The sequence below is a fragment of the Opisthorchis viverrini genome (assembly GCF_000715545.1).
Source record: "Opisthorchis viverrini unplaced genomic scaffold opera_v5_497, whole genome shotgun sequence".
In the NCBI taxonomy this organism is placed as follows: Eukaryota; Metazoa; Platyhelminthes; class Trematoda; order Opisthorchiida; family Opisthorchiidae; genus Opisthorchis; species Opisthorchis viverrini.
The window spans coordinates 1-17662 of record NW_008752160.1 but is presented as its reverse complement, the minus strand read 5'-3'; the positions used below and the strand labels follow the sequence as shown (position 1 = coordinate 17662).

Sequence of the window (17662 nt, the reverse complement as noted above, 5' to 3'; positions counted from 1 at the left end):
TTTGCATGGTGGGTTCACTCATGTTACTAGTTAATTACTGTTGAGTTACCGCAAAACAGGCCAACAGGCATGTTATTACAGTTCCCTCAACAGCCCTAAAGGTAGGCTGGAATGCCTTGTGAAGGACTCCACAATTGGTTCTTTTAATTGGCTTGAATAAGAAAGCAACTTATCTAATTGCGTACTGGTACCTAGCAAAACAGTAAGTCAACGTAATGATACAAAATGCAGCTCACACTGGGAAATATGGTTGCTGGGTTAAATAAACCAAGATGACGATGAAACGTTTATGTCCTATATGAACGCGGGAGATCTAGACATCATGGGAATCGTTGCGCAATTCACAGTCCACCATTTGTGGTGCACTTTGCTTGGTTTGAATGCTAGCTGGTCGAATAAAACAACGTGTCGTAGTATCTCGGTTCTCTCAATGTAAGCGTTGTTAAGTGTGCGTGGACGGTAAGCGAGGAACTCAGTGACATCTGGGAATCGTAATGCAAACTAACTCTAAGGGCTTTCAGAAGTACTTCGGTACGCAATCAGCGTGGCACTCCATCACCCGTGAGTGTTACCCGAGATAAGTGACACAGGACGATGAAAATGGCTACGTCATTGAATTCAGTAATGCTTCTGGACCGTTTGGTGGATTCCTGGAAACTCAGAATTTTCTCTTTCGTGCTGTTTTGTGGTCGAAAATAGTTCGGTGGACAAACATCCCACGCGATCCACTCTTTGATAGGATTGGTGCGTACTGGCCCAATGTAAGTCCGATATGAACGTATTCTGTAATGCTAAATAATGAAATATATCTTGTCAGCGTTCCCTGGATTCTATGGTTTTGGTTATATATGAAACGGTAGTCATCCAACCGAATTGCCTTCTCCGCTCATGCTGAGAAGAAACCGAACTTAAGTCCGTAGCTGACGGTACGCGTGCAATTCCCCTCCGCCATATAAGACGCAAATGAGCTCATTTTTAAATGCCTAATGAAGCCGAATTGGTGCTTTTTGAAATATAGTCCCTGCTGTTTAACCGAATGGAGTGCGGATTGCAGTGTAGTTCACTGCGCTAAAGGATTATTGAGACCTTTACAGACTGCGGGGCAGCTGATCACTCTTGTAATGGGTGGTTGGTTTTCGCGCCCGATAATGACTAACACCACCCTGTTTGGCATTCAAACATTCTGCTTAGTAATCGAAGAGCAAAATCTAGGACTAGGTAACGTGTGGTATGGCTGACGTTATAGCCGGCCGTGTACCCACAAATTTTTTTTCCGTTTCCTAAGCCATGTCATGTATCCTGAACTGATTGGAGCAGTTTTTATAGTATGCGCCATGAGTATCTGGGTATAGTGGCCGTAGGACCAGAAGCCCGAACGCAAATCACAAGGTGTAAACCGTATCGTAAGCTTTCTGATAATACGCAAAGTAGGTTATCCGTGGCAGTCTTTCAGGAGAGAAGCGCGTTGAAAACACTTACTCATTACGTTTGGTAGGCTTCGCACAGTTGATCACCATTCGGGTGTTTGGTTTCCAGTATTGCGGAACAAATTAGAGTGCTTGCGGACTAACCTGCAAGTTTGAAGCAATCTTTTGCATATGAACAACGTGTGGGCTGATTAACATGATGAGGGCCAGCAATCAACTTGGATGTCATCATTTGGGGCTTCAGCTCTGGTTGATGTTAGTTCACTATCAAACCCACTCATCCACTGGGGTATGCGTTCATCGCTTTGTTAACTCCACTCAGGTGTAGTCCCTGTCCGGTAGAAGATAATCGTGAGTAGTTATCGGTCGTGGTCTGTAGCGTAATTCGACAGCTTCAAGTAATGCTTGCCTGCTCGTTACTACGAACTCTGATTTTCTTCCACCACAATCAATACTACTCGCATGCACATAGGCCGTCAACAGCTGGGGTACCAATGTAAACCCGACTTAAACTGCCACTTTGTCGTGGGGGTCGGGCTTTAGTGTTGTAGTAATCCTGTCCAGTATTCGCTGAAACTGAGTTCCTTAAGGTTCAACCACACCATGAAGGCCAGTGGGAGCAGCCCGCCGAAGAACAGTGAGTACCCGAACTTCGAGAGATCATAATGCGAGGTAAAATCGTGTATCAAATATTAGTGTGAAGGCAGTAAGGTATTTTCTCCAGGTGACCAACATGTGCAAACTCACGGAAGCAGTGATGCTGTCTTCCGACGAAAGAGGCGTTAGAAAAGATTGGCCCAAAAACGGCACACTTCGATCGCCCAAAGGCTGACCGTGACCGCCGGTTCCTTATCCAGTACGGTTGAAGTACTTCTGAAACCGGAAAGTCTAGCGTTGTTTAAAAGGTACTACGCCACCGCATTAGGAGCGAAATTGTAATACCTTGCTCCCTGTGCCCTCGGGCTAGAACAGCCTCCTGTAGCCAGTTGGGTCATTATCAATTCATGGGATCCGGGTAGGGTCTCCTCAGAAAGCCCTAACAGCCGCCATCTCACTGCTCAGACTGAGTCAGAGGCTGTAAGTATAGTCCTCGAATAAAACCCCACGTCCTACCACAGCTTTGTATGTCAACCTTTTGAGTCAAAAGCTCAAGGTGGGCTACCTCATTCAAACTCCCTTCGACCTGGGTAATCGGGGTATTACTCACCATTACAGCTCCCCATTCACTGACTGCTCCCAACACTTTTCTCATCCAGGTCCTTGAGATTCATTTAACTGTCCATTGCCCAGTCGTTGCCTAATACCTAAGCTTGTGTCCAGTAAAGTTAACAGAAATATTCCCCCATTAAATCCACGATTTCTGGTCCACGTTGTGGTTTTCGATTATTCGTGGACATATGGAAGGGCGTCGCAACTAATGTTTGATCCTGTACTTCACACTTACTTCCCCCCCCCTGGAAGCTCAATGTAACTTTTCTGCGCTAAACAAAATGTACCTTCAAATTGATGTCACTGGGGCCTACAAAGGCGCTTCTAGTAAATGCTGCTACCAATCCTCTTCATCGTTCTGCCTGACAGCCCTTCTCCACATCAGGTAACTCGGTAACGAGACGCCAAACCGACGCGCTGTGAAGCAAAATACAGCTACCAGGATTATGTAGTATGGAAGCCACACTTATCCTCAGACCAGCTGAGCATGGTTACACCAAATCTTTGTCAAGCTATTCCGTTGGCTAGTTCGATGGTTCTATGGTGTTATACTTGAATATCTGTCACCTCAAACGCTCTCTTTCCTATGTATTTTTTCGACCGTAGGCCCACCCGCTCAGCTCAGTGGCGGACCTAGCCAAGCGTTCTGACAACTAGGTTATGACGCTAAGTAGCTAGCTTGTTTTATTGTCCTGCAAGGATTTGACTTGAGACTCAGGCTGGAAAGACTCCATAAAGCGTACACTAGAACCGTTTCGGGCGCTACAACCACGATTTAAAAGTGCATGCTATCTGACGTGAAAAGTCGTGTTCGGCCGTCAACGTACGTTCAAAGTGCGGTAGGTAGACCTTCAAAACTATGGTCGAACGTGCAACGCACCTCGATACCAGTGACCAACTGCCTACGCACAACGCTGATATACACGACTTCGCCGGCATGAGACATGGCACAAGTTACGATTACTGCTGCTTGTGAGATCAGTTAGTCATAAAATACTGAAGGCTAGGCAACCGTGCCTAACCGTTCTACTGGGAGAGTCACGATAATTTGACACAATGTTAATCATACTGACCGATGTTAGATAATGGCGATCAGATAGTCAGTGCTGCCCTAGACGGCGTTGCGCATTTAGTTTGTTATTCAGCAAGTACCAGTAAACATGAATGACTAAATCTCCACACCAATTATCATTACCAGTTGGGCTTACTTTTCACAAAGTGGGTTTGGACGGTAGTTATTTTCACGGAAATTCCAAGGTATTGCGTTTCTTCTGGATTCCTAAAAATGGTTATTTGTAAAGTGAGGACTATCTGTGGGAGGTTGGCTCAAGCGCTGCTTTTCCAGCATTTACCTGGTTTCCACGCTCTGTTTTAAAAGTAGCTGGTATAGGCGAACCAAGCAGTTCACGAACATTTTTCTCTCCATTGCTGTTATTAGCGGATGATTGTCATTGATACGAATTGTTACTCATTCATCGCGACGTCAAAGCCTCACGTAACAAGCCCTTAACTAAATAGTAGACCAAATGAGTGAGTAGTTTCCTTTATGAAAGTATACTGCGATATCTGATTTGCAAGTGAGTGTATTAATTAATTAATTAATTATTTCACTCATTTGCAAATCAATCTGGTTTTCACGAGAGACTCAAATGATTTTGCGAATGAGTGTGCTTTTCGAAAACAGTCCAATTTGGGTTCAAGTAGAAAATAAGGTTGACGAAAACTCGGGAACTGCGCCTACCTGATGACCCCCAAGAAGGACGAAACCGGTCGTGGGCTGTCAAACAGTTTTCAGCAACCTTGTGGGTAGTTTCCTTTATGTAAACAGTGGACCGTTTTCTTAAAGCTGAATAGGTTTACACCACACACCCAAAAGTCATAAACAACGCAAATTTCTGTGTCAAGTTCTCATGACCACACGTTGCATCGAGTTCAAAACTTCATTGTGCGGGAGCCAAATCGCCACCTGGTGGAAACCTTCAGCTGCACTGGTGAACCTGATTCACACCGTTTAACCGTGCCGAAAGCGATCTCCTTCTCTGTATCCTAAACCTTTTGCCATGCTGGCTACATAGAGAATACGGCCAGCTTTATCTCGTTTCTTTGGCGCTGACCTAGACGGCACTGTTTTCATTGGCCAACTACCTAGGAGTGACTGAGTTATCAATAAATTGTCTGGGTGTGCTGAACGGGGGAATTTTGTCACGCGACGGGGGCCATTTACAGACCCTAGCTATCGTCCACAACCGCGGAAGCTGGATGTCTGATTGTTGTGGTTATTTCAACCATGGATACCTTTCAATAGTTCCTTATTTTTGGTTCTATGCAGAAATCTGTTAGTTGTTTGTTCGATCTTAAAGACAAACTTCGTTCTAATGGAAGGCAGTCAATTTAGCTACCCGATACCATAACTGACAAAAAATCACCGGCTGATATGAGAAAAATGCTCAGAACATAGTCTCCATTTGCGGTCGAGGATGATCGAGATGAACCACCTCGAGTGTTAATCCAACGGTCTATGTTGGGAACTTGCAGTTTAGAGTCATTCCCTCTCCTGGCTGAGACGTTTTCACTGAGTCGAAGGACAAAAACAAGTGTGCAGCGCGTGAACTAGGTTGACAGATATTCACTTGCTTATATGAGTGAGTTGGGTAAACCATGACTTCAAACCTTCTACGAAGGTGCACCGAGCGGCGACTGCACATTTCTTGATGGATTCTTGAAACCACTCGGACTTCGACTAAGCCAAATCCGGTCCGACTTGTATTCAAAAAGTACAGTAGCTATCCAGACTGACCGGCATCCCACCTAAAGAGCATCGGAAGTGTGTTCATGGTTGTCTAGTTCTACCTACACAGTAGGTATATGCCTCGCCGTATTTGGCTTCAGCCATGTATGCTCTCCGGAATTCAATCATAAAAATTGTCCAAAATACGCCAACTGATTTGCCGTTAAAAGCTCACGTATGTGCCACATTTGCAATTGACTGAGCAAGTAGTACCTAGGTTAGAGCATTTTTGATTCATTTCGAGATCCCCTCATCTAGTGCTTACAGATTATACAATCGGAACCCCGTGGATTTCCGGGTCCGACATTTCCTTACCCTGGCTCGACCTGTCTGAAGGTTATTTCGAAGTTGCACAGCAGCAACCAGATGTCACGTGTTTACGAGAGCTCATCGATCGAATTACGTGCATAGAAAAGGGCAGTTGCTTATTAAAATCCCGTCCTCACTCACCCGCTCTCGGATGTAAAAACCATTACAGTCATTCGGTGGTGCAGGACATTTGTAAGTTGTGTACCCCACGTGAACAAGTCCAGCTTTTTCACTCTGGATGTCACCCTTAGAGGTTACGTTCAAGAACCGTCTCGAATCAATTATCCTCTGAAAGAGATCATTCAGGATGACAGCGATAATTTCTCGGTAATACGGCTAGACGACGCACGGTGGGACATTTAGTGGCGAATCGACACCCATACCAGCGTCTGATAAACGATCAACTGCCAGTGTTTCGGATATGTTTCAGGTTTGTTCGCATAGTCTTTTCCAGTATGCACACTTCCTTATATCATACAAAACGGCATTTAAAAAGAAAAGTGACGGTGGATATTGTGAGAGCAACGTCCAGAGTCGCTAATCAAAGACAAGGAAGATGGACCAACAGACAAGCGGAATTCACAGCTTGCTTCGGTGATATGCACGAATATTGTCAAAGCACAATGGTGGTGAACATGGAAATTGTGTGACGGCTCGCAACTCAGTTCAAAACTTCATTGTGCGGGAGCCAAATCGCCACCTGGTGGAAACCTTCAGCTGCACTGGTGAACCTGATTCACACCGTTTAACCGTGCCGAAAGCGATCTCCTTCTCTGTATCCTAAACCTTTTGCCATGCTGGCTACATAGAGAATACGGCCAGCTTTATCTCGTTTCTTTGGCGCTGACCTAGACGGCACTGTTTTCATTGGCCAACTACCTAGGAGTGACTGAGTTATCAATAAATTGTCTGGGTGTGCTGAACGGGGGAATTTTGTCACGCGACGGGGGCCATTTACAGACCCTAGCTATCGTCCACAACCGCGGAAGCTGGATGTCTGATTGTTGTGGTTATTTCAACCATGGATACCTTTCAATAGTTCCTTATTTTTGGTTCTATGCAGAAATCTGTTAGTTGTTTGTTCGATCTTAAAGACAAACTTCGTTCTAATGGAAGGCAGTCAATTTAGCTACCCGATACCATAACTGACAAAAAATCACCGGCTGATATGAGAAAAATGCTCAGAACATAGTCTCCATTTGCGGTCGAGGATGATCGAGATGAACCACCTCGAGTGTTAATCCAACGGTCTATGTTGGGAACTTGCAGTTTAGAGTCATTCCCTCTCCTGGCTGAGACGTTTTCACTGAGTCGAAGGACAAAAACAAGTGTGCAGCTCGTAAACTAGGTTGACAGATATTCACTTGCTTATATGAGTGAGTTGGGTAAACCATGACTTCAAACCTTCTACGAAGGTGCACCGAGCGGCGACTGCACATTTCTTGATGGATTCTTGAAACCACTCGGACTTCGACTAAGCCAAATCCGGTCCGACTTGTATTCAAAAAGTACAGTAGCTATCCAGACTGACCGGCATCCCACCTAAAGAGCATCGGAAGTGTGTTCATGGTTGTCTAGTTCTACCTACACAGTAGGTATATGCCTCGCCGTATTTGGCTTCAGCCATGTATGCTCTCCGGAATTCAATCATAAAAATTGTCCAAAATACGCCAACTGATTTGCCGTTAAAAGCTCACGTATGTGCCACATTTGCAATTGACTGAGCAAGTAGTACCTAGGTTAGAGCATTTTTGATTCATTTCGAGATCCCCTCATCTAGTGCTTACAGATTATACAATCGGAACCCCGTGGATTTCCGGGTCCGACATTTCCTTACCCTGGCTCGACCTGTCTGAAGGTTATTTCGAAGTTGCACAGCAGCAACCAGATGTCACGTGTTTACGAGAGCTCATCGATCGAATTACGTGCATAGAAAAGGGCAGTTGCTTATTAAAATCCCGTCCTCACTCACCCGCTCTCGGATGTAAAAACCATTACAGTCATTCGGTGGTGCAGGACATTTGTAAGTTGTGTACCCCACGTGAACAAGTCCAGCTTTTTCACTCTGGATGTCACCCTTAGAGGTTACGTTCAAGAACCGTCTCGAATCAATTATCCTCTGAAAGAGATCATTCAGGATGACAGCGATAATTTCTCGGTAATACGGCTAGACGACGCACGGTGGGACATTTAGTGGCGAATCGACACCCATACCAGCGTCTGATAAACGATCAACTGCCAGTGTTTCGGATATGTTTCAGGTTTGTTCGCATAGTCTTTTCCAGTATGCACACTTCCTTATATCATACAAAACGGCATTTAAAAAGAAAAGTGACGGTGGATATTGTGAGAGCAACGTCCAGAGTCGCTAATCAAAGACAAGGAAGATGGACCAACAGACAAGCGGAATTCACAGCTTGCTTCGGTGATATGCACGAATATTGTCAAAGCACAATGGTGGTGAACATGGAAATTGTGTGACGGCTCGCAACTCAGTGGGAATGATGGATACCTGACACAGTCGTTTTAATCCTTCGAAAAGTAAAGTAAAAGCAGTATAGAAACGTACACAGCCAATCAGAATGAAAGAAAGAGAGTAGGGTGGGTTCAAACGGGTAGGTGGATTATGATGCTTAGTGGGAATGATGGATACCTGACACAGTCGTTTTAATCCTTCGAACTGAAAAGTAAAAGCAGTATAGAAACGTACACAGCCAATCAGAATGAAAGAAAGGGAGTAGGGTGGGTTCAAACGGGTAGGTGGATTGCGATATGATGCTTGTGTGGAAAACACACATATAGTAACTACAACTATTCGAATTGAGGTATCTAATACATTCATCTGCGAGTACATGCGGATTAATAACTTCGAACATTCCGTGACACAAAAAGGACGGTTGAAAATTTGATATGTTAGGGCTTTCACAGCCATTAGATGAGAAAAACGGACTGAGACTACAAAAAACGGTCATGGATAGCTCAGGACTAAAAACCCCAAAACCAAAACAGAGAGTTCTACAAAAAAGAAACGAGACTCGGCAGTAGAAACAGTGAACAAATGCATCACGATGTTTTTTCACAGTATGGATTGGAGGAGTCAACTATGACCGATGTAAAATCGGTTTCATGTTTCGGTACAAAACACTATTCAAGTTATGGTTAGACCGGTGATAAATACGACCGCTGGAAATGTGAGTTTATGAGTTCTGCAGGCGTGGGAGTGAGATCAACTAGGCGGCTAGTTTCCTTTGAATTCAAGAAGACAGCCCGCCCCAAGAACAAACTGATGGTGGAAGGGTAACAAATGCGTCGTATTCCGAGTCTTGTGGATGACTGGGAATAAGGGTAGCTAAATATTCGTGTATCAAAGGTGATGGCATTTTGCTTCTTCGAAAAATCGATTACTTGGACGTCACGGATGGAAGCACAGTCTGAATTCCACGGGTGCATGTCTATGGAGAAAGTGTAATACGTGTAAATTTCATTTTGCACAACAGAAACCGATTGAGTGAAGTCTAAATTACGTAGGAGCAATACGACCTGGGGCTAGCTGTTCGTCTGATGCTTCTTCATGTGCAAGGTAAGATGGTCACTTCGAGCAAATGCTCTCTGGCAGAGACGACACTGGAAAGGACGATCACCAGTATGCTTTCGATAGTGCCGCGTGAGCTCATCGGATCGGGCAAAACGCCACGAACATCCGGGCCAATCACAGGGAAATGGCTTTTCTCCAGTGTGTACTCTCATGTGAGCTTTGAGATGTGAGCTCTTGGAATAAGCCTTAGCACATGTACTAAATGGGCATGTGTGCAAGAGAGCTAGGGACTTCTTGCTGCGACCAGAACCATCGGTTCCTTTGGTTCGCGTTGATTTCGAGCGTCTTGTTGTAAAAGGACCGGCAACCGACGATCCAGGTTTGGGCATGGATGATCGACATTGGGTTCTGGGTGGCTTGATAACGTTGATTTTATCTGCTGAAGTGACATCTGTACCGGTTGTAGAGCTGATGGACATGGGATGATAAGTAAAGTCATTGGAACCGTGAGCGATAGCTGGACCATGAGTGCTGGGATTTTGGGATTGAGAACGCGGAATCAAAGCCCGGAAAGCACTCTGTCCAACCTGACCAGCATTATCCAGGCCGTAAAGGCAACTAAGTGTAGGACTGTGTTTGTGGTTGACCAAAGATGATGTGGGCTGATGGCTTACGGGTGTTTGCTGCTGTTTGGTAACTGAATTCATGTGCGGGGAATTTACTGTGTCTGCCATGGTCAACGTGAAGGGAGATTCTTCAGCTGCAGGAAGGTAAGCAGAGGGGACGTAAATGGCATTGAAGTGGTTCTGTTGCTGCTGCAGTTGTTGATTCGCCGAAGTAAGCGCAACACGTGACGTGGGAGCATAGCGTGTGGATATGGACTGCACTTGTGTGTGCTGGACGCCAACGGTATAGGGTGACAACACGGTTGATGCATCAGTCGTTGGATCGACAGGATTAACGTATGATATTTGTGGGGCGGCTAGCTCAGTCGAACGCAACTGTGTCATATAAGTTTCCGAAACAGGTTCTGGCGTTTGTTGGGTTTGACGTTGTGAGTAAGAGTGTAGCGGTGGATACTGCGTTGCCAAAACCGAACTGCCCGTGCTCGTTCCGTTACTTGTCCACATATACGGAGAAGGATGTCGTAATACTGAATTTTGTTCCGGAAACATGGAATCGTTCTTGGTAGTCACACTAGAACTTACATTACCCAGTTCATAATAATATTTCCCACCACAGCGTGAAAGAGAGCAGCTGGTTGTCGTTTCACCAGAGCAAGTCTGCAGTATTCGCGGGAAGGCCGGAAGCGATGTGGTCATTGGAGGAACATGGACATTTGTCCGAAACCCATCTACTACGGACGAACTACTGGCAGTTGATGTAGTCCTGTGAAGATAGGTGAAAGAGTCATTCGAAGATGTTGTTTTCTGATTTGAACTGTTTTCGAGTATAAAATCCAAATCCAGCAAACTCTCATACTCTGTACTTGATGCGCTGCTCACCTGTTCCAACCCAAAACTGCTTCCAACTGATGAACTTTGATCAGATGCCATGGGTGATACCAAACCAGAGAGGTTATAACTGTGAGAGCAGATCGTCTGCAAAACAAACGAAAGCGAATTCGGGGTAGGTGGTGACAGTGGTGAGGAGAACAGTGGAAAAATAAAACTGTACTGCAAAACACGGTCCACGTAATACTTGTCAAAATGACCGGCACGTTGACATTGAAGGTACAGATTCAGCTGAATTGGGTCGAACCTGAATCGTTCAACCGACAACCTTCAACGGACATTACTCGACGGAAATTCGATTTTCTGGGCTGGAACAAACTTGCTTTATTATTAATACTGTTACTATTATTGTTATTATTATTGTCATCATTCCGTCTCCGCCACAACTATAATCAAGCAACGGTTTTTGAAAATCTCCCAGTGCAGTTGGATGTGTTCTACAGAATCAGCATTTGGAGTAGTGCTCACTGGATTGTTCATCATTCACCATCAGTTCGGTTTGGGGTTCATTCGTTAGGCTCAATCCTGAAATCTGTCTTCCGTACATGCACTTCAAACTGGAGATGTGTGAGTTTTGTAATCGTACTAGTAAAAAAAACTCAAACGAACTTCAAATGGATTTCTCATTGTTGACAAGCTATGATAGATAGAAGCTACGCGAGTATTCAAGGTATCGGAGCACTTACCCGACAGCTGACTATCGGTCTGGCCTATGTGAAGCCCTTCGTAACAGCCCTAATTTGATTAAGAACGGTCTTGAAGTGATGATTTGAAGAATGATGTTTGTAAAAGCTCAAAGGTTTGTTTCGAGTAAGTCTATACCAAAATTGTTAGAAGCACTTGCAAAGCAAAGCAGTGAACAGTCGTCAAGCTGAAGCGCGGCTAACTGATGATATAAAACAATAGACCATTTGCGTAACACCACCGACCAATTACGCACTCCATAAACACAGATATTAAGCGTGCACACAGCAGTAGCTGACGTATGTCTTGCACGTGTGAACAAGGACTGTGTTGGCTACAGTGCTGCCGTGTAGACGGCACCGAACTAGATATGGTCCTTACAGAAACCCATTTCGTTTTGAGAAGAACGCAACGATGGAAATGAACCAAGAGAAAACTGGCGGACGAGATATTCATTGGAGAATATTCCAAACGAACAGCAAAACCTGATTCTTTCATAAGAAAGCCACACAAGTTTGCTGAACTGAGCATAGCCATGTGTGATTGTCAATCTTCCAGTTGACCAAAAACAGTAAACTGCAAGTTTACCCAGGCTTTAGTGAGGGTCCAATTTATGGTTTATTTGAGGCATATGGCGCTGATGTAACCTTGTACTCCGCTACTGAGTTCGTCCAAGGCTAACTTCAGTAGCTGGTCATAAGACGAGATGGATTTGAGCCGCGACATCTGAAGTTACTCAGATTCTTGAGAATACAGAACTCCCTAACAGGCACGTAGAAGTTGAGCGTGACTGAAAGTAAACGGTTTACTAGCCCAACTGGTTAGTGATTCATGCCATATGGATCAATTTTTAATGCGCAGTCACCTGTCACTGGAAATATTCACCGACATCCAACGAAACACGTGAATTTTTGATGTCACCAAATATCTGTCGGAGTTGATCACAGTAATATCTGAGGTTCGTGATTGATAGACATTCGGATAAACTTGGGTTTCTGATCAGAGGTTGGCGTCTCAGACCCGTATTAGACCATTCCAGGTTTACTGTGCCCATCACTTTCCATCCCTACCTACGCACTAAGATCTCCGGATGTCCACCCGGGGTTATCGGAATGTTCCATGTCGAGAATAATGAGGCGTGATTGGGATCAATTTAGTTGTGGGGTGAGGAGCTGATCTGACCGGGAGTCGTGAGTCGTAAGGATTGAAATGGACTCATGACTGACGACCACATTTTTCTCAAAGTTCCGGTAGCCAAAACGATATCCGAGCCTTTAGTCCGTCGAACTCGAGACAACTCTATGGTTAAAGCTCGAGCTTACTGATCGGAAGGTCTGCGGTTCGGCTTTTTCTGTCTAGGATTGGTAAACCTGACAGTGCGTCAATGCTCTTCCTTACTTCAGGTGGCTCTGTACCGGAAGATTATTTCAGCTGAGCGATTATTATTGTTATTATTTGATTGGGAATATGAAAAATACCCCACCCTAACAGAATACGGAATGTTATCAACGGATTCCAACGTTTTCTGTGAACATCATCAAGTTGAAAGTCTAATGAAGCGCAAGACTGAATTATACGAATACAGGCTTTCAAAGGCCTCAGCCTTACTGATGAATGGTAGAAACTAGTAAACTTGTTATTCGCGTCCTACTGAAAAATCCGAAAGAAGTGTTTTACTGCAAAATACATGCTTAGAATATCTTATCCCTACTGTACGGTGGAGTTGTGAAGTGAAAAGCTGAAGGTGGATGTTGCGTGCTATTGCAACACGGACAGCTTACAAAACTCCCATGTCACTCCATCGCATATCCTATACCCACTTTCATGAACCCAACACTCGGGAACATCATCATTATGTGCAGAATAGGGCTGCCTGACTAGAGAACAGCTCAAAATCTGGATTGAAAGTGCCAATAACCCGGGACTACCTACTTCCCGGGGAATGCGTCGATGAAACTGAAATCGGTTGACACTTTGCGCTAATTTTGCTAGAGATGGTTTTTCAAAAACATTATCTAGTCGAACACATTTCTACATGGGAAACGGGTGCCATGAAGTGCATCAATATGAACAATTAAAACATCAGAGCACTCGTGTTTGAACTATCCATTTAGCTTACTTTACCGGATGGAGCAAGGACCAGACGGAGGAGAGGTCATGTACACGAGATGCTCAAACATAACGGCATATTAACACAACCTCGAGTATCAGTAGAGAATAAAATTTGTCGCACAAGAGGTAGACTGCGACCCTACCGCGGTCTTGACCCACAGGCTTATATTAAAACATTTCCTACAGTTGAAACTCTTAGTTCCATAAGTTCATTGCATATCATGTTGAAAACTCGCTGTTAATGAACTGAACAACCTTAGTTGTTGGCCTGCCCGCCCAGACAGTAGGCTCTTCATCACCAATTGAGGTCATATCTTCAGTGCTGGATTGAGTGGGTTGGGTTAAGAGTGACCTAACTTAACTCATATGAAGGCAAATGAATGGTTAATTTACGAAGATTAACAACTGGTAACAAGCGCCCTGGTTTGGATGTGATCATCAGCCTGTACCGTGTAAAACTCTTAATATTCGTTAAAAGCCAGACAGTACATATTAGCTTTGCATGGCGCCAGACCTTTTTAAAATGATCGGACGGAGATAACGCCAGGCGCCTTCATACAAATCCGACTTTAAAAAATACATTTGATTGCCTTCTTTTTTTTTACTAACGCCTATACGACCGTGTCTAACCAAAACGAGTTTCGCGATATTTAGACAAGAGTCATTACGGGGAGAGTAATGTAGAGCAATAAGCCTAGGAAAGGGGGAGGTTGAGAGCAATGTACATTAAAAAAAATCATATCAGCTTGTGCAACTGAAAAATTGTCTTCTACCTGTCCATTTCCCTAAATGTATTTATTTTCGAACAATGACCTTGAAGGGAACAGCGTTCTGGATACCAGTAAATAAGGAACAAGATGAGAATTTGGTGTTTTTGAGGTTGGGCAATTTGTTTATAAATACAAGAACTTAAAGGAATATTGGGTGTTTGTAGCATTGACTAAACAACTAGACTAAGCTGTGTTAAGTACATACTCTGTTGGCAGATCTCACGACCTTTCGTCTATACTTGAATCACAGAACCACTCCTTTTGGTGGGCCGCTTTGTTAGGTCATTAGGTACCACCTTTAGCCAGTATGGCTAAGATTCAAACATTTAAACTTTCAAACGCCCTATCCACTGTAGTTTGGCTAAATCAGTTTACACTGCAGTTGCTGTTCCCATTCCCAGATCTCTGAAAATTATTGCGCTTCTAATCGACATAAAACTGAAAAATTTCCAGTCGGTGCAGTGGCAAAGTTCTCTGAGTCGGAACTAGTAGAACTTTTAGGGAGTTCCTGTAATGAAAGAACATATCGGAGAAGATATATACCAGTGTGTGAACACAGCGTATAAAAGCGGTATATGTTTGGCCACTGTGATTTGTTCTTCACTCTAAGAAAGACGGTCCTTTCCAATACCCACTACCCAACTTGGATAACGCACAAGGCATTTTTACCTACAACTTCTGGTCTTCAAAGTGGTAGTCAGATTATTCCGTATCCACATCACTTTTTTTCTTCTTCCCCGGTGGGATTACTCTGGATTACTCTGCACATCAAAGAGAAGAATCTCATGAATGGCGCCTGTTCTCAGCAAAACCTGGAACTACTCATAGGTAACCAAATCCTTCGTCTTTCTGGGTAGAACTTCGCTGGCGATCGCCACAGCCACACTATCCAATATTTCATCTAGTAACCACGTCACTGCAACGGTTAATGACGATAGAAGAAGTAGATTTCGTTTATGATATCTCAAAGGACGATGATCGTATGCCAGCCGTAGAAGTGCTCGCATTTGAATGTTAGACCCGTTCTGGTGCATATAGCTTTGACGGCTTCTCCCAACACCGAACACCGATGTCGGATTGAGGCATCTTACTCTTCTTTCTTAAGGAATTCACGTTTATAGGTCGAACCCCAGGTTTATGTCTTTCACGCACTATTGCGTCGTCTTCTTCCTGAATCACGTCACCAGACATCCTGTTTATCATCTACTAAGAGCAAGTATCTAGTTCGGAGAGTACCCAACAACTATTCACAGCGCCAAAGCCTTCACTGGGCAACTAATACCACTGCAAAAGGTAAACCTGGGCGGGAAGTTACGACTGTATCTCCCAATAGCCAGTACAGTTGAGGCGAGAACTGGAACATGAGGCGGTTAGTAGCGCCTGACAAGCAAGGATATATTTACTTTTGCCGCAGCCCATTTAAATCCCAGGAAAAGATACTGTTATGCTCTAGAACGGAGTAGCAATTTGAAAAGGGATTCACAAATGTCACTGGCTTTTTGACGAAACCTATTCGATGGCGAGGAGATGAAGTTTTACATACACGAAATGAATTTTAATCGGACAACCTGGTTGCTATTTCTATCCAGGGACTCGATGGTTATTTCACAATCTCGCCATCAGAAGTACCGGAATGCCAGATGCTTCGTCGACCACTTCGATCAAATGTAATAGTTTGGTGCAATATGATGAAGTTCACAATGATATAATCGTTGTACAGTGTGTATGGATTACTAATCTGCAGTGAACACTGAGCGACTGCACCTTCTTACACCTGTAATTCGACAACGTAGATATTGGCATTCAGTTCAGTACGGTGTCCTAACGAATGTGCCCATCTGCAAAAAAATTAAATTTTCAGGCCTGGGTGAGACCATCCCACACATAATTCCCTCGAGTATGTGACCTGAGTAGACTTACTAAGGTTCTGAGTTCATTCGACTTAAACAGTAGAGCAAATCAATATATGAATGGTTTGCTGGATAAATTTTTAGGTAGCAACAGTGCATGGTGAAAGAAAATGTGCGCATGTGAGCAACGCTTTTGTGATGGTGGAATGAGGACTCAAATTATGAACGACAGCCAGTCTCAAAGATCAGCTCGTGAACACATCAACGTGAGCGCTGTGAGTTCTTTGGTTAATTGTTACAACAGAAGCTTTTTGGGTCGAAGAAATCCCATTCGACTCTATGGCAAGAAACACGACAAACAACGCGTTTAAATTTGAGTGAATTATCAAGTAAACGCTGTGGTAGCCAAGCTACATAATGCGAAAATTTTAAGTTTCAACTTGTGGTGTTACCACAGATCTATCCAGTTTACTTGTTTCCTTATTCCCCACTACCGTAAGTAATATACGGGCATAATTCAAAGTTAGGCTTATGCACCTTTACGCCTTATACTGCCTTTGACAAAAGTGTTCATGCATCAGCCATTCTTCCAAGGTGCGGCCTCCACGTTCTTTAGAAATGCCCCCAGGCTCGGGAGACGGATCGTTTTGGTTTTCTCCTACATGAAGATGCAGCTTGCTACCAGTACTGACCGCACGTTTGTTGCCTGTCAAGGTCGTCGTTTAGCAGAAGCACTCACCAGCTCCCTGAGCTCCATGTTTGATTGGAAAAACCGCTCTGTTCCATAGATGATGAACGATGAGTGGATTCTGAATTCACTCAATCTGAGTTTTTTCAGTAGTAATTGATTTGGATGAAGATAGAACAACGTTTGCTGCATTCGACTGATTCACGGAATGGAGCTGATGTGCTGATGCACACCCAAATGGTTTGGAAGAGCAAGGGAGTTGCATTTGGGAATCAAAAAGTCAGGCTCTCTACAACGATGATGATGCGTAGCACCATCTTCGAACCATCGGAGAATGAGTTAGTTTCTTACGATAAATCAATGAAACTTACTTCACTTTTAGCATAGAGTGAACGAAAAGTAGTTCCATAAGCAACAGAATCTAAGAGGCACTCGAAATTAGCCACAAATTTTCCACAAATCCCCCATTCTGCTTAGTTTCAATCGACCATAGGCAGAAATATGTATGTGAATGCATGAGAATGCGCGGGCAGAAAATAGAAGAAGAAGAAGAAATTTAGTAATGGCGCTAAGCTCTGATAATAACTTAGTTCACAACGTCTACAATTATTGGTAGTTCCCTTGCGGCAGCCCTGGAATATGTAAATGTGCCATATCACCTCAGCTTGTCCGAGAACGACTGTAAAGTATTCGTCAACCGTAGCGAGGTTAGTAACACCAGAATCCATTTCCGGTAATAAGAGCATCTTCCATTAGACCCAAATATGCATACAGTT

The 17662-nt window shown here is 44.0% G+C and overlaps 2 protein-coding genes across 2 annotated transcripts; both read right to left on the bottom strand.

The window, feature by feature from the left end:
* Positions 1-618: 618 nt before the first annotated feature.
* On the bottom strand, positions 619-9113 carry T265_11443 (hypothetical protein; the record flags this gene model as incomplete). Its single annotated transcript, XM_009178099.1, has 5 exons — positions 619-783; positions 5875-6021; positions 7706-7852; positions 8303-8413; positions 9018-9113. The coding sequence occupies 5 exons, from the start codon at positions 9111-9113 to the stop codon at positions 619-621; spliced, it is 666 nt and encodes a 221-aa protein (XP_009176363.1).
* A 166-nt stretch (positions 9114-9279) lies between these two features.
* Positions 9280-16955, bottom strand: T265_11442 (hypothetical protein; the record flags this gene model as incomplete). The annotated part of the gene is made up of 2 exons (XM_009178098.1): positions 9280-10869; positions 16938-16955. The coding sequence occupies 2 exons, from the start codon at positions 16953-16955 to the stop codon at positions 9280-9282; spliced, it is 1608 nt and encodes a 535-aa protein (XP_009176362.1).
* Positions 16956-17662: the final 707 nt, after the last annotated feature.